The sequence below is a fragment of the Drosophila subpulchrella genome, chromosome 3L (assembly GCF_014743375.2).
Source record: "Drosophila subpulchrella strain 33 F10 #4 breed RU33 chromosome 3L, RU_Dsub_v1.1 Primary Assembly, whole genome shotgun sequence".
Lineage (NCBI taxonomy): Eukaryota > Metazoa > Arthropoda > Insecta > Diptera > Drosophilidae > Drosophila > Drosophila subpulchrella.
In genome coordinates this window covers 2,783,252-2,807,800 of record NC_050612.1, presented here as the reverse complement: position 1 = coordinate 2,807,800, position 24,549 = coordinate 2,783,252, and the positions used below count along the sequence as shown (strand labels likewise).

Genomic DNA, 24,549 nt, shown 5'->3' with positions numbered 1-24,549 from the left:
TAGTTTCCGGGATCTCAGCGTTCATACGGACAGACGGACAGACGGACAGACGAACAGACGTACATGGCTAGATCGACTCGGCTAGTGATCCTGATCAAGAATATATATACTTTATGGGGTCGGAAACGCTTCCTCTGCCTGTTACATACTTTCCGACGAATCTAGTATACCCTTTTACTCTACGAGTAACGGGTATAATGAATTATCAACATATAAAAAAGTATCTACAGTTCATGGCTACTCCGTTATTAAATATTACCATTAAATATTACCACTATATAAATTGAAACAATACATTTGATTTATGAAATCGAAGGATCGGAATTTGACTCACTAATTTGGTTTAATCTATTAAGAACGAGAAACGAAGTTAGCTTCGGCACGCCGAAGTTTTTATACCCTTGCAGGTGATCCCCGTGGGAGCATTGTATGAAAAGAGCTTACCGATTTTCAGAAAACTAAAAACTAAATATATCAATTTTATGATATTGTCCCATTTAAGTTTACTACCATCCATGCTTACCGAAAATGAAAAAAATATAACGGTCTTTATATTTTTTGGCATTAATTATCCGATCGTTTCTATGGCAGCTATATGATAAAGTCGTTCGATTTTACTTAAATTTTATTCGAAATTCTGAAATATTAATAGAATGATATTTCCAGGAGTAGAAGGTAGAGGTGCAGAAACATCGATGCTTTTCGATGTTACATCGATGTTTGCCTGTTAAAACATCGGAAAAGCGATGCTTTCTGCACCTATAGTAGAAGGTAATACGTCAAAAAACACCGAAGATATAATTTGTTTCGAACTAGAGGGTATATTGATTTCAGTCAGAAGTTTGCAACGCAGTGAAGGAGACGTTTCTGACCCCATAAAGAATATATATTCTTGATCAGCATCACTAGACAGGTCGATTTGGCCATGTCCAGTTTTAAAGCTATCGGGCTAAAACTTTCCCAAAAGTCTTATATCTTTTGCAGGTAGTATATAAGTCGGAACCAGTCGGATCGGACAACTATATCTTAAAGCTCCTATAGGAATAATCGGAAATTTTTTTTAAGGATTATATCTTTGGTATTTTTTAACATATAACCTCCTAAGCTTGGAAATAACATTTTTTAACAAGTTTTGAATTTCGAATTAAATTTTATCAAAATCGGACGACTATATCATATAGCTGCCATAGGAAGTGGTACCCAAGAAAAGACAAAATGAGGATGGCAGTCCTAAACATAGATTACAATCGTGGCGATTTTTTTTAAAGTTTTATGCCTAATTTGTACATACATCAAAACATTTTATCTTTGGATTGTATAAAATGGCCATCGCTGTGAAGATGCCGTGAATTAATGTGGTGTGGGATTTGTGTTTCTTCAGGAAGGAAACTCCCGAAAGTAACGTTGCACGACTCGCACAGAGACATTTTGTAGAAGCGTTACATAAATTCAAAAGCCTACATGATTTTTATAAAAAATTTTTAAAAGCCAATATATTTTGCATAGCAGGTCGTGAAAAGGCTTCTTTATTTTTATAGCAAAACACGTAACTTTGAAATTCGATTACAAGAGAACCATGGCAGACCGCGCCTTTATTTCTTCATGTAAATTCTTAAGAATTCGCGGTCCGTCGAGGATAATTTTTCCCCGAATTTTGGGGGTGAGAACCGTAAACTATATTATTACCAAATAATTATTGTTATTATTATTATTATTATTATAATTCATATTTTACAAAGAGAAAATATGAAAATTTTGGCCAGAAAATCGAAATTCTTTTAATTAGAAACCGCGCTTCTGGGTTACATTGTTTCTCATAACGTAATTAATACGGATCCAGAAAAATTGCTACAATTACAACATATCCGATTCCACGAAATTTTTAGAGAACTCCCAAGTTTTTTAGGCCAACGAGGAATTACAGAAAATTTATCCGTAACTATGCTAAAATTGCTTAACCATTAACAAAACATCTAGGAGAGGAAAAAAAAGAAAGGTTTCTAAAAGATTGTCTACAAAAATTTTGAAATCAGTTTGACGAATCAGCTGTATAAGCTTTTTACGAGCTAAGAGATCTTATAGCACAGGTTGAATTAGTTCAGCCAGATTTTAGTAAAAATTTAACAACAGACGCATCAGACGTAGCTATCGGGACAGTAATAACACAAGATAATATACCAATTACTTTTATTTAAAAAACATTGAACAAAACGCCACAACTTATTCTTTAAAAAATCTACGAAATTAATTGGCCTAGATATACAAACAGACCAACAATCCTTGTACTTCACAATTTCGGATAAAAATCGAAACGTATAAATGAAAAGATGGTATTCCTTCATAGAAAGTATTACCCCTAAAATAATATACAAACCCGAAACAACAAATATTGTAGCCGATGCATTTTCACAAATAAAAATAAATAATATTACAAACAGCGATATATAGATTTCTGAACAGTCAAACTCAGATCAAGACACACAGCATTCTGATGAAACTAGTTTTGAAAATGTAATACAAGAGACCCGAAAGCCGTTAAATAAATTTAAACAACCATTTTTATTAACAACGGGGAGGTATACAATACATGAGTCACTGGAAATTTTTGACAAGACAAAACACATAATCGAATTTGATACAGTTGAGACTCCAGTAACTATATTTTTTGAAAGTATCTCCCACCTAACATAATGGTTGAAATTCATTGTAGCTTAGAAGATATACTTGTATATCATATTCAAGTATGTTTAAAAATTATTTCTTTATACGCAAATATTTCTTGAGGACGTAGAAACCGGTTACAAGAACGCACAATCGAGCTAAAAATTATAAACAAAGCAGTATATTAAAAATTGTAAAATTTTGAGGGAAAACAAATATAGCAATTGGAGTTCCAATTGGTAAAGCTCCAATAAAAACTATCGAAGGAGAAAACTTACATATTTTATATACTATGCGCAAAGTCTAACTTTTGTAACTGGGTTTGACGCGTATTCACAATTCCTAGTAGTTAAAGAAATTTAAAATATATTAAACTTTGAAAATAAGGTAATGAAATTACTTCAACAATTTCCCCAAGCCAAAGTTCTTATGACCGATAATGAACCGAGCTTTGCCTCGGCCCAGTTTAAATCTTTTGCACAAAGGTGCTGATTACATTTACACTACGCAGACACGAGGCACAGCACCTCAAACGGATTGAAATGGCCCATTCGACAATAACAGAATTAGCTCGCTGCTTAAAAGAAGAATTTAATCTAACCGATTATTCTAAAATCGTTATAAGAGCCGCTCAGGAATATAATCAGAGTATTCATTTCACAACGAACCAAAAACCTTTTGACATTCTTTATAATAAAATCAAGGACGAAAATATTCCTCAAATATTGAAAAAAACTCTAGGGAAAATGATAGAAACACATAATGAAAACAGAAAAGAAAAAGAATATCATGTAGGGCAAGTAGTTTATGAAAATAAATATGGAGAAAGAAATAAACTTAAACCAAAGTATACAAACAAGTAGCTAAGGAAGTTATGCCGTATAAAATAATAATTAATAGTAGATAAAGTAATATACACAAAGATAATATTACGAATAAAAATTATTTTTTTAACTCAGAGAAAATGCATTTCTTTATACCTCTTTTATCAATCATTATATTGGCCAGTTCAGAAATAATTGATTACTCGATCCATACATTTTTTCCGTTCAAGGATGTCCTTACTTATGAATCATACAACGATTTATTCCACGTAACTAATTTAAGTTTTAATAAAGAAATAATAAATACAGAATCAAATAATATAAAATGGGACTCTAAGAAGAGGTCACAATGGAAAATTTAATCACATTTAATATCAACTAGATCAAAAAGGGGAATAAATGAGTTAAGCACATTAAGGTACATAATAAAATCAATAACTTAATTGAAAATTATAATAAACAATTAATTATTAATTCCAAATTGTTCAAAGAAATAGAATCCCTTTCTGAAGATTTTAAAAAAGTACTTATTGATCAAGACTTACCGTTTGGAAAACATCGCTTACGATTATTACGATTATTATTTGATTACCTCGACTATCAGATACCCATTACTCAGCTAAAGGGACCAAAGGGAAATGGAGATATGCAAGTAGCAAAGCGGTTCAATCGATAGGTATCGATGAGAAGAAGTTAAAATTTTTATTCTACCAACAAAACTGTACACCCAAAAAAAAATCTTCGAGTGTCAATTTGATAAGTGTGGGTGAAAATGACACTACACCTAGGATCAAATTATTGGGATCAATTTGATTCTAAATAAGTATCAAAAGTATACTACATTGTATGAAAAATCATATTTGACCCTAAATAGTGTCATTTTGACAACAACCGTGGATACTTCGATACCGATAAAAGCTTTTTTTGATTGTTCGAGTTTCAAGTATCGGTTATCATGGGATTTGAACTAGATATCCGCGGGAACCGTTGTGCGATAGACCAATGGGTAAGGTGTCTGTCTCTGGTGCGAAAGGTCCCCGGTTCAAGTGCGCGCCGATGTTGTACGATTTTTAAGAATAATATCTAACATTTCTCTATCAATTGTTTCAAGGGCCGCGCTTGGCTGTCCTGCTAAGATAAATAAACCAATCGTAAAATAAACATAAACTTCCGTTTGAAGCCCTATCTCTCCCGATCGAAGCCCAAACTTTTGCGTTTGAAGCCTGAAAAAGAAAAGCATGCGACTGAGGTTCGTTGAATAAGATTTTCGAACTAAGAAGTCAGTCTATTTCGGATTGAAGCCGCGATCGGTAATTTAAAAAAAGATAGAAAGTAAAATTGTCTTGTGTCTTGATGTAATAGTGAGTTAAGTGAATTAAATTCTAACACCAATAAAATTTTTTTTTAAATCATCGACTAATCATAAAATTAATTTACATGCCCACACATGCATATACACATTATACACTTACCCTCGAGACACCCTCTAAGAAATAAGATCCCACATCTAATCACCCAAATAACCATCATACCATAAGCAAGCCAATAGAAAATTAACATGAAACTAAATACCCCAATATATAGACTAAACAATTCGAATGAGACGCAGTTTTGACAATCGTCCCGTTCCCACACTTAAGGATACTGAGATTTGGGGACCCAAGTCTGGAATCCACAGTCCAATTTAGAAAGTCACTCAGTACCCAAAACCATATATTAGGGTCCTTTCGTTCTACCACTTTTCCAAAAACTCGCAAGCTTGCCGTGAAAACACCTATTAATAGCTACATTTTGTACACCCGTAACTTGTGAACTACTAAAGCGACAGGCTTGGGCCACATGTCGTTGGAAGGGTATTTCGAAATAATTTGTAGGCCTTTCTATTTTTATATTTTGGTCCTAAATGTGCATAGCCCTTGAGATTCTTAAATTTTTGACCTACGACACATTCTTATAAAAATTCATGTTTGAAATTTATTAGTCAACAAGAATGGCCACATTTATCAGTTCAGATCATCTAACATCCAAGCTTTATAGTAATGTCCTGACAATTTTTAGATGCTGTTAAACAGTTTAATATAAGAATCTTTTTTTGGAAAAACTCGCTAGTTTGCCGGGAAAACAGCTATAAATAGCTCAATTTCGAAAGCTGTATGGTGTATTGAAATACTATGTACGCCTTCCTAATATGATTTGTCTAAGTACCATCGTTTAAAAATTATGGTCAAAGTCTTTTTAGTTCGATTTTTATTTTTTTTTAACTCTCAGAATCGATTTTGCCCAATTAACATTATATAGCCTTTGAGATTCCTCAACTTTGGGCAACATTGAATTTTGTATGTGCGTATCCAAACGCTATATTAGGGTCAAGGAATCGTTTAAATTGCTAGCAACCATATAAGAAACTTGAACTCTACGGCCTTTGGGAAAGTAGATTAATTATATGATTGATGTTTTAAGCAAATATATACACTTCCTAAGTTTTTTACATTTGGCACGCTGCAATTCAATAAGCCTGTGTTTAGCTGTACGATTTTCATGAAGCGTGTCAAAAGAGAGTTTTTATTTAATAGATCGTATAATACATTTTTGTCACAAAAGTTGATATCCGAACTTTGGTTTGTTCAAGGTGCGACCATCACTAGATTTACACCTCGTTAAGAGATGTTTTTGACGCTGCTGAAATATCTCCCTATTTCTCGAACTCCCCTAAGCTGAGGAACCGGTATTTGATATTCGATGACATCGACTATGGCGTTCTTTCTTGTTAAGAATAGTGTCTATTATCTCCCCTGCATCACGTACGAGGCGCTATCACTCTGAGCCACGCCTATACTTTTTTCTCGAAACGCAAAATGCTTTTGTAAAACGACACGCAAGCTTTTTCGTATAAAAATATTGACACTTAAAAGGGTCCCATTGCCACCTACACACAAAAAAAATGATATGGTAATATTGGCCGATGTAGAAAGTTTAGTAACTATAAAAATTTGTACTCTACTATTAAAAATGGTTGTTAATGCAATGTTTGTTGGTACAAGGGATCACACACCAGCAACGACCTTCCAACTAAAAGCGGAACCTCTAACTGGTGAGAAGTAGCGTTAAGTTCTCACTACATCTACCCGCCCTGGAAACCATAGCTCATCAAGCTTCACAGGATACGCAGCTTAATCCAGCTTCACAGGACACGCAGCTTAATCCAGCTTCACAGGATACTCAGCTTCATCCAGCTTCAGAGGATACGCAGCTTGGTCCAGCTGCACAGGATCGTCAGCTAAATCCAGTTTCACAGGACTCACAACTTCACCCAGCTTCACAGGACACACAGATTTATCCGGCTTCACAGGATTCTTCGTTTCCAAAACACGAGTTTTAACTTATCACATTATTACTATGTTTATGCTATGAATTTCATGCATTCTCCAATACATGAAATTATAATAGCCCCTGTTTATACAACACAGACAAATTCATGAAATGATATTAGTAAAGCTGTCAATTTTGTTCGAATTTGATATAGAGCTCTATAGAGTAGTAGGCTGTGAAGTAGGCTGTGCCTCAGCATTTCGTAAATTGGAACTGAATTCATTGTCAACTCTCGTGTGTTATCGAATTCATGAAATGGTGTTTATGCACACACGAATTTGCTCATTTCATGAATTGATTTCATGAAATAGGCTTAGCATAAACACAGTATATGTCAACTTCATTTATAGAGAAAACAAGTCACACAATAATCGATTTAAACAATCGATTACTAGACAACCAAAATGAGCTACAAGTACAGATCCAACAGCTCATAATGAATTATGGCAAGGATTCGGTCGAACGACGCCATCGAGACGGCTATTATTGTAAACTAAGCCAGTTGAACGATCTCTGGCAGCACTTTTGCGACCTAGATGAAGAAGTCCAGCAAGCGGCATTACCCACTGGAGATAAGTATGATTTAGGACTAACAGGATTAACGGAGCTGGACGAGAAATATCAGCGGCCCTCAAAAGGCTCCTCGGCGAATCCAGAACAATCCAAAAGACCCGCTAGTCAAGCAAATCAAGAGTGATTCATCGATCGACGCGGTTATCCGTCAACTAATCGTCTCTTTAGTTGATGGATAGCCGCGTCGTTAGTTAGTCAATTCCAGACCTTATAAAGAATATAATATGACCTTGCTTCTATCTCTACCGCCAATCTGTGATGCCGAGTTTGATGGCGAATATCCTGATTGGCCCCGGTTTCACGACTTATTTATTATGCACTAAGCATAATAAACCATACTCAGCCAGCCAGAAGCTGCATATTCTATAAGGCTCACTCCGCGGTGACCCAAGACAGATACAGCTTTCTCACAACGCGGATAAGACGACACCTTGCAACGACTAAAAGCCAGGTACCAAACCGTAAAAAAATTAGTCTTTGCTGCAATAGGAGAAATCGTCGTTTATATGCGCATTAATGGGTCTACACAGCAGCTTCGAGCACTACATGATTCAGTGCGAAAGACTTTGAGTACCCTTAAAACCTCGATATCAGCACAAAATCCTGGGATCCAATCCTGTGTTTTATTATCAGAAGAAAACTAGATCAGCAGGCTCTAGCTGCACTGGAAAGTTCAGCGGATGCACCAACGGAAATTCTAACGTTAAGGAGTGTACTGAAGTTTATTGAGCGGCGCGCTTGCATGCTGGAGACGATAAGCGCTCAACCTACATCAACACTCCGCCATCAGTCAGTTCACAACGAAGAGAGCTGTAAGATTTGTCACCTAGTACCACATCATCTTAGAGCGTGTAGCCGTTTTCAGGAAATGGTCCCCAAAACGCGGCGCCAATTTATTATTGGAGTAGGTGCATACACAAATTGTTTGTCTACAGCTCATAAGGTTGAAACCTTGTCGAGTCTGCCAGCAAAGGCATCATTCACTGTAACATAAAGGACCGAGTAGCAATCCAGTGCAGAACCATTGCAGGCAACGACAACCCTAGATGATATGTTCTGCTCGCGACCGTCAAGGTATCATTACAAGGGCCAACCGATCAACTACAAACATGTCGCGCTTTAATAGATTCTGGATCACAGGTGAATCGGATCTTAATGAGGATGGCAGATCTGCTATCTCTTAAGAATATGTCGTCACCGATGGAAATATCTGAAATTGGAGGAAAAATAACAACTGCCATTAGATCAATACCAAGGCTCTCGTAGAGGAATTTATCCGTCATCACCTATTGCAAACGATTTTAATATTCCCGAGGGACAGCCAACATTTCAGTTAAAATTTTTACTCTAGCGTCAAAAAGTTTTGGGCGGTTTGTGGGCGTTAGAGTGGGCGTGGCACGCTGCTGAGACAAACTTGCGCTGCGTAAGAAGCTCAGGAATCTGCATGCCAAGTCCGAATAGCTTAGCTCTTATAGTTTCCGAGATCTCAGCGTTCATACGGACAGACGGACTAGTGCTACTCGGCTTTCAGACGAATCTAGTATACCCTTTTACTCTACCAGTAACGGGTATAATTATAGAGCCTGATGATATATGTAGCCGATCAAGAACTAGCGACACTGACTCGTCCGAACGAGAAATAACCGCTACATATAATGGTTCCTTGCAGCTGGCTGAATTACATACTGCAAGAGAAAATCCAATTATTATAGCACCGACTTCTCATCAACTTAAAAACTACAAGAATTCTGACTTTTGTACAACATATCTAAATTTAACCAAGAAATATCTAAGCTTTGTTGCAGAAGGTCACCATACCATAGACGTGCCAAATGATAAATTTCTACGACGGCACAATTTCAGTCCCAACGGCAATTTAATTTTTTGTCGCAAAGGGAAGTTAGGCAGCATCAAGAAGATATGAAGGACTTTAATCACAAACATGAACCACCGCAGCTGAAGAAAAGATCCTCCACGTTCAATGATTTTTAGCTTCTTTCTATACAATTGGGCCAAGGGCTGACCGACATCACGCCCTAATTGAGGATACCCCTTAATGGGGGGAAGAATGTTCGTACCCAAGGGTGCTCAACATGACCAGCACCCAACAAATCAAGCAGTAGCCAAGTTGGGAACAGTACCAGGCGCTCAGTAGCACCCACTGCAGATGAGAATTGCTGATCACCATATTTATGTCTCGGTACGGTAGAGAACCGTACCCGCCAATGCAGTCAGCACAGTTTGCAGTGTCAGCCGAGCCAGCTACGCAAGCCAAAATCAAAATTCCCTGACCTACTCTAGAATATAGCTTATTTCACGTTCCAAGTAGTATATAAGCATCTATCAAAATAAGAATAAATCAGATATCAATAACCTACGTTAGCTCAACCTCAGCGCAATTCCAGCATCGCTTGTGGTCCGGGATCGCAGTATCCATCGTTACCATTGCCGCGACGCGATCGTTTTGCCATCAAAGCGTCCCCGTGCCAGCGACAACTGCTCATTACCCCCTTGTCCCGCAGCGTGACCCAGAAGTGTCTACTTCGGTTGGGCACAAGCAATGTTTTTGTTTGTTTATTAATTAATTGTTAAGCCACTATTAACCTGGATACGTTCACGTGAAGTGTGTATTTTGTTATTGCAATAGTAAATAGTTAATTAAAAATAGTTATCCTAACGTAAAATCTTCAACACAAGAGTACGAAACAAAATTTCTCAAATGTGCTATTTGTAATTTCCAGGTGGGTCTACCGTCACGTACAACTACACTCCCAAGCCAAAGCCTGAAAAGTAAAGACTTTTCGTATAACGTATATTCTTCAACATTTTAATATACTTCCACACCAGCTGGGAGTTACTATTTAAAAGTGTAATTTAAAAACTTTTTTTTTAATTTTCTTAAAAATTACTTTGCCAACTTAACGTAAATATGAATATAATTAAAAACTTTAAAAATTATATAGGTGCACGGTTCACTTACAATAAATTCACTAAATTTATTTTATGGGGGGGATAACAACAAATAGTTTTTAAGTACAAGCCATGGGTTGGGTCCATTCTACCCTTTTTTATAGTTACATAACTATTTACATTTAAGGGTTTTACATACATAAGAGTAACTGTTGGATGGGTAAAATTGAAAATCCGACGGTTGGGGACCGTTATATTGGTCTATTATACCAATCTATTTTTTCTGCTTTAATAGGGCCAAATTGATGGTGATTTTTTTCGGTGTATAAAATCGAAAAAAAGGTATTTCCAGAAAAAGAAAACTCAGAAAACAATAACTTTGTCAAAACTGAAGCAGCAACTGTTTTGGAGTGCTTGTGGGCGTCAGAGCGGGCGTGGCATGTTCGCGTAACAACTTGCGCTGCGTACGAAAATAAGGAATCTTAATCTGGAATCTCAACTCTCTACCTCTTATAGTTTCCGAGATCACAGTGTTCACACGGACGGATAGCATGGCTATCAAGAATATATGTATATGCTTTATAGGGTTGGAGACGCTTCCTTCTACTTGTTACATACTTTTCACCGAACACAATTAACCCTTTTACTCTACGAGTAAAGGGTATACCAAGGGAGAACGCTATAGTCGATGCCATCGACTATCAAAGGGGAGTGCGGGGGAGACGGAGATATGCAATGCGACTGTTCCCAAGATTGCACACTTTATTTCTATATATCTTTTTAATAGGGGGTCCGATTTGTATTATTTTATTTAATTTAATTAATTTTGGCATGTAGGTGGGTATTGACCAATACCCGATACTTAGCTAACAAAAAGAGCGCCACCTATCGTTAATTCGTTTCGTTTACGAAAATTCACTAACACCCCACACAACGTGAAACCTAGGGGGCCCTGGTGAAATTTCGTAAGCAGTCTATTTTCTGTATGATCATCCCTCTCGTCTGTTTGGCTATAACTTTTTAATGAATGCTCCGATATGAATAATTTTTGGCATGTACATATATGTTTATTGATAATAAGAACAAAATCTCATGAAATTTTTTTACAAAATATTAAAAATTGTGACCGGCTTAAGCGTTAAGGGCGACTGTGGGCGTTAGAGTGGGCGCGGCACCCTGCTGAAACAAACTTGCGCTGCGCAGGAAGCCCATGTCTACATGTCCAATGCCAACATTCTATCTCTTATTGTATCCGAGATCTCAGCGTCCATACGGACAGACGGACATGGCTAGATCGACTTCTGATCAGGAAGATGTATACTTTTTAGGGTCGGATACGCTTTATTTTATCTGTTACATACTTTCAGACGAGTTTAGTATACCCTTTCACTAGACCAGTAACGGGTATAATAAATTGAATAAATAACGGATGCTATTATTTAATTAAATAAGTAGTTTCGAGCTTCTTCTTCGTTCCGGGGATGCTTCGCCATCTGCAGGCCAGCTTCTATTCGCAATATACAAACATGGGCCTTAAGGTAGTGGGAGCTTTATTTATAACGGGGTCGTACCGCTGATGCTGAAGGAAGTCGCTCAGCATCCTGGCCATGGCTGGTAATGGCTCCTCCAGCTGTTCCTCAGCGATCGTCCTGTTTTCCTCCTCCAGGAGGCCAATGCGTCCTCCAGCTCCGCCATGTAGCTGGTGGTGGTGGAGTCCAGCGATTCTTTAATGGAGAGCTTGCCGGAGAACGTTTTACTCGTAGTTATGCTAAGAAGATACGTATGTTAGTACAACGTAACGTTACTCTCAGTACCAGGCTTTCAGCAGCAGTGTGAAACATTAAACATTTTTCGTGTGTTGATAAACAAAGAACTCTACACATTTTCCATTTCGATTAGTGGGTGTTTTAGTGGGCGCTTGCAAAAATTTTTAAAAAACGGTTGGTGGGCCTTTTTACAATCTACAAGCTTAATTTAAGCATTTTTACAATGGACAAACGTACAGAGAGAAGGACATGGCTTGATCGATTCGACTTGTGTTCCCGACCAAAATATGTATACCTTTTAGGGTCGGAATAGATTCCTTCAACCCTCTGCATACTTTTCAAGGAACTCAATAATAATTTTTTTTACTCAGGAGTAAGGGGTATAAGAATTGGTTTCAATGAATTCTGTAGCATTTTGATTTTTAATGCCTAACTAACATGTTCCACCTATTTGAATGATTTCAGCATTTCAATATGCCAAATTGGCCTCTTGCCAAATTTGATATCGAGGCGGATAATGCGAACTATTCGTGCGTGTCAACAGGCAATACAGTAGGTGCTAGCATCAGGAGTCGCACTTATTTTGGCATTGAATGTAAGTAGAAATATTAACCCTCAAGCGTTAGCATATCACTAGCTGCTTAAAATCTAAAAAATGTTCCAATAGACGCTCCTGAAAATATTACGGTTTCGGAGAACGTTGTGTTTGTCCAAGAAGATACCATACCAGGACGTGTAATATGTAAATCCCGAGCTAACCCAGGTAATTTTTTATTGCTTACTTATGTGTATTCATTAACTATGTGTCAAATCTACAGAACCTTCTTATAAGTGGTTTTTCAAAAACGAAACAATAGCCAATGGAAATGCATTAATTATTAATAAGGCAATGGAAAGAAAAGATAATGGCACGTATACCTGCCTTGCCTATAACAAGCATGGGACCAGTATTGCTGAAACTGTAATCGAAGTTCAATGTAAGTATACGGGTTGTGAAAGATATACGCTCATATTCTATTTCTTTATTAATTAATTACTCAAAAGTTAAACCACGCTGCGAAATTGAGAGAAGAGAAATTGATGATCAGGACACGCTTATTTGCACTGCCTTTGGAAATCCCGTAGAGGTAAGTTTAGTGAATAGTCGGAACAATATAGATGAACGGTGAATTATAAAGCGTTTTCTATAATTATAACTCATTTAAATCAGAGTATGGGGGTGCAGGAAATTTTAAGTATAAACTGATCGAACAACCGAAACTCAAGACCAAGACGACTTTTCACTTTCAAAGATGATACGCTACTGCCATTATTTCCGAACGCTCGTTAAGCGGAGCAGAGCGGAGAGAGTACATGTACATATGTAGACATTAGGGTTATGCAGTATTTTGTTAATAATCTGATCCAACATCTACTTTATGGGGTCGGAAAAGCTTCCTACTACCTGTTACATACTTTCCGGCGAATCTAGTATACCCTTTTACTTTTCGAGTAACGGGTACAACAAACATACCATAAACTGCAATGCTTAAACAATACACCCTGAAAAAAAGAACGGACAAAATCAAGAACATTTTTCATGATTTGCGAACAATCAGTTTGCAATGTTGCGTTCATAAAAAACGAACGCTGCGGGGTCAAATCATGAACATTTAGGTGATAGAAATGGGAAGAACATCCTTCATAAATTAGCATGAAAAAATGTGTGTAGGTTTGTCCGTTCATGAAAAAATCGTTTGGTGGTCCAGCGTCTGTCCTTGACACATGGAAGCACTGGTTCGAGTCCGCGAGAAGACGGTTGTGAATTGTAGTTATATTAAACTATTATTTCTTGTGTTTATATGAACTATTAATAATAAATAAATTCTTTGTCATCAGCAAAATAAACAAAAGATATTAAATTTTAGCAAACACAAAACAAAAGAAAGGATGTTAGATGCATCGCAACCAGGCGCACAGTGGGTCCAATAGCCTTGCTAGCGGAATTTTATTAGTAACTCGAGTAAATGAAACTTTGTACCTACAGTTTTAAACCTATTTTACGTAAATCCTTTAAATTGCATTGTGCTACGTTAGTTATTTCCCACAGCCCCATAAAAATGTTAAGAACATTTATATACATACAGTGTAAAAGAGTGATTTTTTTTAAATTGGTTATTTTCAGTTATATTTTTTTAATTTTAACAAATGTGTTTGTTTTCTCACATATGTATATTGTGACACTTAATCTGAATCAGAACAATCAGAATCATTATTTATTTTCGGAAAATTGGTAAGCAGTCCAGCAACGACGTTACCAAAATAAATAGACATCGCCGACCTGTTTGCCATTTTAGATAATGATGTAATGAGTGGATCAGAAGATATCAGCAAGGCGTCCATGACATTTTCCATTGTGTTACATCTTTTATTTTTTCGAGAATGATTCTCATGTCAAGCCATTTCTGATTTTTTGTCTCAAAATACCTTGCATTACATTGGCAAGCCTTCCATTTCTCAGTAAGCCTGCTTCAAAAATTGGCCAATTTTTTTTTACATCTATAATGTCATTTTTATACCCGTTATTCGTAGAGTAAAAGGGTATACTAGATTTGTCGGAAAGTATTTGTTAAAGGCGCGTTCGCCACTACTTTCTACCTCGTTAAGAGGTGTTTTTGTTTGATAAACGATTTTAATTGAAATGTATTATTCTCATCAATACCTATCGATTGACCCAAAAAAAGTTTGCCACGCCCACTCTAACGCCCACAACGCTTAAATCTGTCTACCGCCGGTAGGTGGTGCATTTCAATCTCGCTTTGCTGCTTGCATTTCTCCATTTTCCTTTGGTCCCTTTAGCTGAGTAACGGGTATCTGATAGTCGAGGTACTCGACTATAGCGTTCTTCCTTGTTTAAGTTTCTATTCTTCAAAATTGTGCCAAACACAAATTCATTTAGCACTAACAACTTTTTTGATGCTACATTTTCCCCAAGCCACATGAAACAAGAAAGGAAGTTAGCTTTGGGAAGCCGAAGTTAGTATGCCCTTGCAGTTATATTTAATAAATTTAACTTGAAATTCTTAAAAATACAAGAAATGATATTCCCAATAGTATAAGATAATATGTCAAACAAGGAAGAACGCTATAGTCGAGTACCTCGACTGTCAGATACCCGTTACTCAGCTAAAGATACCAAAGGGAGATGGAGATATGCAAGCAGCCAAGCGAGATTGGAACGCGCCACCTACCCGGGATCTCAATATATGGTTATGTGGGCAGTGTGGGCGCGGCAAACTTATTTTTGGATCAATCGATACGTATTGACGAGAATAATACATTTCAATTAAAATCGTTTATCAAACAAAAACACCTCTTAACGAGGTAGAAAGTAGTGGCGAACGCGCCTTTAACAAAAATTTCTGATATCAACAATTGTGACGAAAAATGATATTACATTCGATAAAATAAATTGAGGAATCTCAAGGGCTGTATGATTTAAAATTTAAAAAGAAATCGTTCGACTCAATTTTGAGAAAATAGTCAAAAAGTGGTTTTAAAAAATAACTTTTTATCATAACTCTAAATTTATTATATTCAGACAATTTAACTGTATGAAGAGTATTTAACAAATTAAATTATCTTTTCAGAGATATATAGCACGTTTCTGTAGCATTAGTTGTTTAGATACTATAAGCATTTTAAATCTGCCCTTTTTTTTTATTTCCCGCTAAACTAGCGGGTTTTTCCAAAAGTCGTAGAACAAACGTTTTCTATTTTAAGCTGCTTTATACACCCATAGGGTTTCCAAAACCCTTAAACTAAGATGGGATGCATACAAACCCACAAACAAAGGGACAAACATTTTCATTTTGGGAAGAAGAAGAAAATCTTGTTTTTTGAATTACTTTTGAACGGGACATCGAATTTCAACAAATGAGGTGTCATTCGACCCGTATTCTCAGTAAAAATAAAACTAGCTTAACAGCTGGGGGCTTTTATTCCCACCGTATCCAGCAGCTCCAATTTTCTAAATTTTTACTTTTACACTTTCACAGCTTTTTCTCCCAAAATTGTGGGCGCCACATGTTTTGGGCGGCTTGTGGACGTTAAAGTGGGCTTGGCATATTCGCGTAACAAACTTGCGCTGTGTACAAGGCTACGGAATCTAAATCTGAGATCCAAATTCTCTATCTTTGATAGTTTCCGAGATATCCCCGTTCAAATCTACGATTTTTTCAACAAATCAATTTTGGATTCCTGAGTTTTTTTTGCAGCGCAAGTTTGTTTCACCAGGGTTCCACGCCCACTTTAATGACCATAAACCGCCCAAAACTGTGGCTCCTAAAGCTTTGATGCTAGAATAAAAATGTTAACTGAAATGTATTGCTCTAATCAATAAACATGTTCTTAGAGTGCCCCATTCGATCGGAACCCAACCTTAAAGTTTCGGTCATATTTTATAAACGACCGTTCATAAATAGTCAACAAATGGTCTAACGCACTTGTTGACCCCGTTTGGGCTTGATTTTTGAACGTTTCGAACGAATTTTTTTCTGGGCGTTCCTACATTATAAATTATAAATGAATTGTCAAATAATCGAAAATTTTTACATATCTTGCAGAGTGATTTCTCTTGGTCAATAAAAGCTGACAATGAAACGGTTGAAGTTTTGGATAGCGGTGACAAAAAATCATTTTTGGAAAAGAGCTTTTACGTTTTGCAAGCGGACTATGCCATTTCCAGAACTTATAGATGTGTGGCGAATAACACAATTGGTTCTGGAACATTTTGTGAAATTGAAGTAGCTGGTACGTATATATTATGTTATAGCTTGGTATGCAACACAATACTTTTGAACAACACTAACACTTTATAACAAACAAGAGTTAACGCTTTAGTCGCGTGCCTCGACTCTTAGATATTTGGAACTCATCTAACGGATGTGCGAGGGATATGGAAATGTGCAAGCAGCAAATGGACTGTTTCCCATACTGCGCATTACTTATAACGTTTTAATTCATTTTATTGATAACACCAAAGTACCCCAAGAAGGGTGATGGTAGTTCTTGCTGTAGTCGATGGCCTCGGCTATCAGATACCAGATCAAGAATGTGTATTAGGGATTGTCGATTTGGGAGCTTAAAAATCGTATAGGAGGAACGTAATCTTAAAAGGATTCTAAGCAAGAATGTGTATTAGGGATTGTCGATTTGGGAGCTTAAAAATCGTATACAAGGAACGCAATCTTAAAAGGATTCTAAGCAACATTACTGAACAAACTTATGGGCAGAAATGGCTTTTGACCCCCAAACGCGAATGAAAAATACTGGCAAAAATATCATAGTAGTCTACACAGATATATTACTGAATTCAAAACCACCTATTTTTGTTTTTAAAAGGTCACTTAGTCAAGTTTGATTATTCGGCCCCATGCAACTCGACCCTCATTAATGTGTATACATTATAGGGTCGGAAAAGCTTCCTTCTATCAGTTACATATATTATGACGAATCTAATATACTATTTTGCTCTACAAGTTAGGTTAGGTTGAGTTAGAACGGCTGTCAGACTATAGTCTGACACACTTAGACCTCTGTGTCAGTGGCGGATCCACGGGGGGGAAATTAGGGAAATTTCCCCCCCCCCCCTTGGAACCACAGAACCTGAAAATTTTACTTGTTTGCTAGAAAAATATTCTCTGCAATAAAAAAATGAAAATACAACAGTGACACTCTTCTCACCAAATAATATTTTTGTTTTATAATTTGTACTGTATTTCTCTCGCAATAATAAGTTTGAACCCCAAATCGAAGAATAAGTTCAATTTCTCCCCCCAAGAATCGTCTCTGGATCCGCCACTGTCTGTGTGATATCGTTTTTCCTTTTTTTTTTGGGTCCACTATCTTATATGTTTTAACCTAGAATTAGGTAACGGGCATAGAAATTTTGTATGGATACAATTTGTTAGTTTGTCCAACTTAAGTGATTTATGTTTTATTTTACAAATATTAAGTAACCCTTAATTTATTTTTTTAAAAGTGCGTGTTTTGATTTGATTTGTTACGATTTATCAACACGTTCTTCCCATTAAGTCTATTCGTGTGAAACCGTTTTGATTGTTTGACAAATCTGACATCAAAGGGGGATTTCAACTTCTTTGAGCTTTACATATATCTAAACATTAAAAGTATATTCTAAGAAAAGGTTGCCTTCCAAGCCTCCAATCTTCTAAGCGCCTGGCTAACAAATATCTTTAAACCAAACCAAACTTCATAAGCATTGATCATTTATGTAAAAACTTAAGCGTGGTATATACTTTAACTTAATATTAGTTATTATTTACGTATTGCGCATTATATTTTGAGACTTCTAAGCAAAAAACAGTTATTTAAAAATTGTTAAACTTGGCCTTGATTTTACTATGGGTAAACACAAAACACACACAAATTAATATACTTGTTCGTTTATCGAAAAAACGGTTTCGCTGAATGCTTTTTTTACTATCGGGAAAAATAATTTAATAACGCACCGGAAAAAAATGTGTCAAATTTAGGGAGCATCGGGTATCTACGGACGGTAAGAATACATAGTAATGTTCTTCTTAGTTCCAACCGAATCGAAATAAAAGAGATTTCTGTAACATCACGGATAGTTATTGATAACAATACAAACAAAAGTGTAAGTAAATGTGAAAGGAAACATGACTTGATAAGTCAATAATTGTATGAAAGTAACAAATCATTTTGTGCAAATTGAAATGTAAGCCACCAGTTTCTCGGCTAAAATTTAATGGCTTGAACTGTTAGGAACATAACGCCTTTTTAATACATCGCAACTAACCGAACCTAATGTTTGGTATTTTTTTAGGTCCATCTTTCGTACCGAAAGATACTACTACTTTTAACGCTATAAAGTTACCATTGGTCCGTTAAAAGTCCATTATTAGATACCACCACCAGAAGCATCTATTTCTAAGCTTTTTTTGTGCGACAGCTCTTTGGATTCGGTTATGTCACGGTATTGTTCGGCTCAATTATTAGAGCATTTATTATTGGCTTAAGCCTAGTACTCACATCGACGATCCTATGGTTAGGAGTGAGCGAGAGGCAAACAGGCGCCTAAAGCTTTTCGTCGGGTCTGTGTTTCAGCGCGGTACCCAGATGAGCTAAGGAAATACCAGAAAAATACCTGATTTCGCGAGTGAATTTTCGATGAACGCCGTTAGCCGCGGCCCAAAGAATAAGAAATTTAATCTTTGGCGGTGTTTGTGCATAAGCGGTGGGGAATTTAAAAATTAAAAATGGAAGAAAAACACCCAAAACGGCTAAAGGAAGTCAGTGCAGATGAAAAAGGACGCCTAATCCAAACTGTTGCCCATTGTTGTGGGACTTGACCGACAGGAAGCAATACCACAACGGGGCAAATCCGCAGAATAGTTGAAGCGCTGGAGGACATCCACTAGAGAATCCCAGTGGGAAGGAACATGGGACATCGCTCGATCTCCGACGAGCTCTCCATTGAGGACTCCTCCTTCACCAGCTACTTGGCATCTGGTGATGGAGCGGAGATAGAGGATGCGCCGGCTTCTATAGGGAGGAGGAAATAAGGTCGCCCGCTAAGGGACAGCTGGAGAGCCATTACCAGCCATTATTGGCCAGCTCGGAGCTGGACTACAGATGGCGCGGGAAAGATGGCGAAGCATCCGTGGGACGAGAAGAAAGCCTTAAGCTTCTAATTTACATAAATAAAAACATTCGTTGAAACTTTCATTTATTTTTATTTTTATTTCTTTGTGCACCAGCAGACTCTTCTTTTTTAAATTGCTCCAATTGATTTGTTTTCCGTTTGTCAACAAACCCAGCTGCTTGACAGTAAGACCATGCCACATGCACGGCGGGTGAACTTTGAAAACTTCGGTCACACTACAAAGAAAAAGATTTTCGACCAGGTAAACTCTTAGCCGATCTGAGTACTAGGCTTTAGAAAGAGAAATATATATGACATTTACAAGGATTTGTTTGGACATGAAGGCATGGTTACTTTAGTATTTGAAAGTTAAAATAACTTCTACTTGCTGATTTTAACGCTCGAAGCTTTTAAAATAATACTTAATAATAATCTATATTTAAAGCACTAAATTGAGCTAAAGCATAAAAATAGTTTTTATACTCGATCATATTTTAGCTGCAGCTCTAATTAATGATTCAAATTTACTTTTTAAATACAATTTTGCTCATTGACCTATCGGTCCAAGTATTAAATTATCGAGTAGTTTTTGAATACCAGAAGTGTCTATTGGATTTGTCAATTTTGCTCATTAATTGCTCGTTAGAGCTGACAAATATCTGTCTTGCTTGCACTTCGTAAAGTATGAAAATAATTGTTCTAATTAATGAGAACAATGCCAATCCAAAAAAAAAACAAAATATATAATTTTAAATGTCCAATAACTCCATGATGTGTACAGAAATTTAGTTTATGAGAACAAGAAAACATAAACCAACAAAATCGATCAAGAAGATTTTTTGATCACGGCTATATCTATAGTATTTTAAAAGGTGCGCTTTAATGCAGTAGGTCCAAGAGATAGGGAGGAAATGGAGAGAGGGAGGAAATGGATTTGGCTTCGGATTTTGCTAATGTGATGACAATAGGGTTACGGCTTTAAGTGTGAAGGTTTATAAGTCTTATGTTTAAGGGTAAAATTTATGACCAAGTGTGGGAATTTTTATTGATGAAGCAAACCAAATCAAAACCATTTTTCTGTTCTGCTACAGATGGGAGCAGAATGGAGAGCATGCTTGCAACTGTTGGCTGTTTGCCCGCTAAAAAAGTTATCAATGCATTTCAACCCAAATTTGTTGCGTTTATTCTTTGGATGTTAATTAACAAATTCATTTTCAAGACATAACAAAATCATCTAATTCTTCTAATTCAAGAAAAAAAACAAAATCATCTGGCGTGTACTCAATTATGCTTAATAATACCACTAAAATGGGTCCGTAATTTTCCCAAACATTATTTTTTTTTTCTTAAAGCCTAGTACTCACATCGACGAAAACCGCGAGCTAACTATAGGAGTGAGCGAGAGGCAAACAGGCGGCTAAAGCTTTTCGTCGGGTCTCTTTTTCAGCGCGGTACTCATATGAGCTAAGGAAATACTAGAAAAAATACCAGATTTCGCGAGTGAATTTTCGATGAACGCCGTTAGCCGCGGCCCAAAGAATAAGAAATTTGATCTTTGGCGGTGTTCGTGCAGAGGCGGTGGGGAATTTAAAAATTAAAAATGGAAGAAAAACACCCAAAACGGCTAAGGAAGGTCAGTGCAGATGAAAAAGGACGCCCAATCCATGCTGTTGCCCATTATTGTGGGACTTGACCGACAGGAAGCAATACCACAACGGGGCAAATCCGCAGAATAGTTGAAGCGCTGGAGGACATCCACTAGAGAATCCCAGTGGGAAGGAACATGGGACATCGCTCGATTTCCGACGAGCTCTCCATTGAGGACTCCACCACCACCAGCTACTTGACAGCTAAAGCGGAGATGAATGACGCGCCGGTTTCTATAAAAATAAAATTAAAATAAGGTCGCCCGATAAGGGACAGCTGGAGGAGCCATCACCAGCCATTATTGGCCAGCTAGGAGCTGGACTACAGATGGCGCGGGAAAGATGGCAAAGCATCCGTGGGACGAGAAGGAAGCCTTAAACTTATAATTTACATAAATAAAAACATTCGTTGGAAATTTTATTTACTTTTATTTTAGTTTTTTTTTAAATTGCTCCAATTGATTTGTTTTCCGTTCGACAACAAGCCCAGCTGCTTGACAGTAAGACCATGCCACATGCATTGCGGGTGAACTTTGAAAACTTCGGTCACACTACAAAGAATAAGATTTTTCGACTAGTGAAACTCTTAGCCGATCTGAGTACTAGGCTTAAGCAGCAAAGCGCTCTTTTTTAATTAAACGTATATAGGGTTAAAGCTGTAATGTTGTGTGTGTACGTTTGTATACGTATGTTAATAAGGAATATCCTATATTCGTTTAAAAATTTTAAATAATACAAAAAAAAGGGCACTATATGCAGACCGGCAGAAATTTGTGTACGATTATAAGCGTCTGGCTTCTTTGCGAGCGGTGTTGACAGCTAATTTGCGTGGGTGGACTACACCAATTCAAATTTTTATATACATTACTTTCAGGGTAAAAGATTAGATTCTTCGGAAAGTATGTAACAGGTAGAAGGAAACCTTAACGACCATATCAAGTATACATTTTCTTGATCAGCATCAGTAGCCGAGTCGATCTAGCCATGTCCTTCTATCCGTCCGTATGAACGCTGAGAATTCGAAAACTATAAAAGTTAGAAAGTTGGGATTTGGAATGTAGATTCTTGAGCTTACTGCGCAGCGCAAGTTTTTCAACAAGATGGCGTGGCACCCACAATCGTCTAGCACCCACATTGTTGAATATTTTTCAAAAATTTAAATGAGAATTTGTTTTTATTATCAACTTGTATATCTCTATTTCCTTCGCACTCCCTAAGTGCTCCCAGTAAACTTGGCTGAGAGCGGGTATCTGATTGTAGATGGCTTCGACTATAGCGTTCTCTCTTATTTTAATTAAGAAACAAATTTATTTGGCTGCAAAGTTAAGATGTTAAAAGATGTTAAATAAACCAAAAATAAATGTGTAAATACTTGATTTACGCCTTTTCCTCAGACCAGACTCCATCAATAATAATATAAGTAACGATTATTTACTAACAAGAAAAAAATGCTTTGAGGGGAACTGGGCAGTGGGAAAAGGGGTAATATTACAAAGAAGCAAAATCCATTTGTGAAAAGGGCCAAACGCAATGGAGTACAAACACAAATTTACCATGCGCATATCAAATTGATCCTGGCTCGTTTTTTTTTCTGTGTAGTTAATAGAACGTAATTGTTTTTAGTACAAATATGACAAGATTAAATAATAATTCGTACTTGATTGTAGACCGAATGGTTCTAAAAAGGTACTTCAATCGAGAATTTCTGTCTAAAAATTCGTACTTGAAAGCTGTACTTTGTTCTCGAGATTGGGAATTTTAATGTTTGGCATTTTGACACTGAAAATACTTGATTCAAGCACGAAATTCTTAGTTTTTTTCTCTGGGTGTACTCTTGGTCAGTATCATTAGCCGAGTCGATTCGCCCATGTTTGCCTATCCATCTGTCCGTATTTGTGCTAAGATTTCGGAAGATATAAAAGCTAGAAAGGGATTTGGCATAACGATTCTAGAGATTCTTGAGTTTGTTTAACGCTAATGTCTGTCCAGCGCCACACAGCACATTTTTAAAGATTTTATTTCAGTGTAAATTAAATAAATTAAAATACTAATATACATACATGCTAATACTCATAATCATAATACTCCTTGAATTTTATGTTTTATGTAATCAACATAATTGGCCTTTTTATACCCGTTACTCGTGGAGTAAAAGGGTATACTAGATTCGTCGGAAAGTATGTAACAGGCAGAAGGAAGCGTTTCCGACCACATAAAGTATATATATTCTTGATAAGGATCACCTGCCGAGTGGACCTAGCCATGTCCGTCTTTCCGTTTCTATGCTAACTAGTCTCTCAGTTTTAAAGCTATCGGGATGAAATCTTTCTAAAATGTCTGTTTCTGATGTCTATTGCAGGTAGTATATAAGTCGGAACGAGCCGGATTGGACAACGATATCCAATAGCTTCCATATGAGTAATCAAAAAAATATTTCTTAAAAAATATAAATAAAGCAAGGAAGAACGCTATAGTCGAGTACCTCGACTATCAGATACCCCTTACTCAGCTAAAGGAACCAAAGGGAAATGGAGATATGATAGCAACAAAGCGAGACTGAAATGCGCCACCTACCGGCGGAAAACAGAATTAAGCGTTATGGGCGTTAGAGGGGGCGTCGCAAACTTTTTTTTTGATCAATCTATAGGTATTGACGAGACCAATACAATTCAGTTAAAATTTTGTATCTAGCATACAAATTGTGGGCGTCATAGGTTTGGGCGGCTTATGGGCGTAAGAGTGGGCGTGGCATATTCGCGTAACAAACTTGTGGCGTAAAAGGCTACGGAATTTAAAACTGAGATCCCAATTTTCAATCTTTGATAGTTTCCGTGGTATCCATGTTCATATTTACGATTTTTTGAAGTTTGTGGGCGGTTTGTGGGCGTTAAAGTGAGCGTGGCAAAACAATCGATAGGTACTGATGAGAACAACACATTTCAGTTAAAATTTGTATTCTAGCATCAAAACTGTAGAAACCACAGTTTTGGGCGGTTTGTGGGCGTTAGAGTAGGCGTGTTACTCTGTTGAAACAAACTTGCGCTGCGTAAGAAGCTCAGGAATCTTCATGCCAAATCTCAATAGCCTAGCTCTTATAGTTTCCGAGATCTCAGCGTTCATCCGGACAGACA

The 24,549-nt window shown here is 36.9% G+C and overlaps 1 protein-coding gene across 27 annotated transcripts in view; it reads left to right on the top strand.

The window, feature by feature from the left end:
* Nucleotides 1-24,549, top strand: part of LOC119552963 (B-cell receptor CD22) — a 153,556-nt gene that overhangs the window by 81,754 nt on the left and 47,253 nt on the right. For all 27 annotated transcript variants that reach the window (XR_005219747.1, XR_005219749.1, XR_005219746.1 and 24 more), the window contains 5 exons: nt 12,569-12,698; nt 12,771-12,866; nt 12,922-13,080; nt 13,148-13,230; nt 16,708-16,894. Coding sequence is in view for 23 of the 27 variants with exons in the window: in XM_037862958.1 (XP_037718886.1) it covers nt 12,569-12,698; nt 12,771-12,866; nt 12,922-13,080; nt 13,148-13,230; nt 16,708-16,894 (655 nt within the window). In the remaining 4 variants the exon portion in view is untranslated. The remainder of the gene's footprint in view (nt 1-12,568; nt 12,699-12,770; nt 12,867-12,921; nt 13,081-13,147; nt 13,231-16,707; nt 16,895-24,549) is intronic.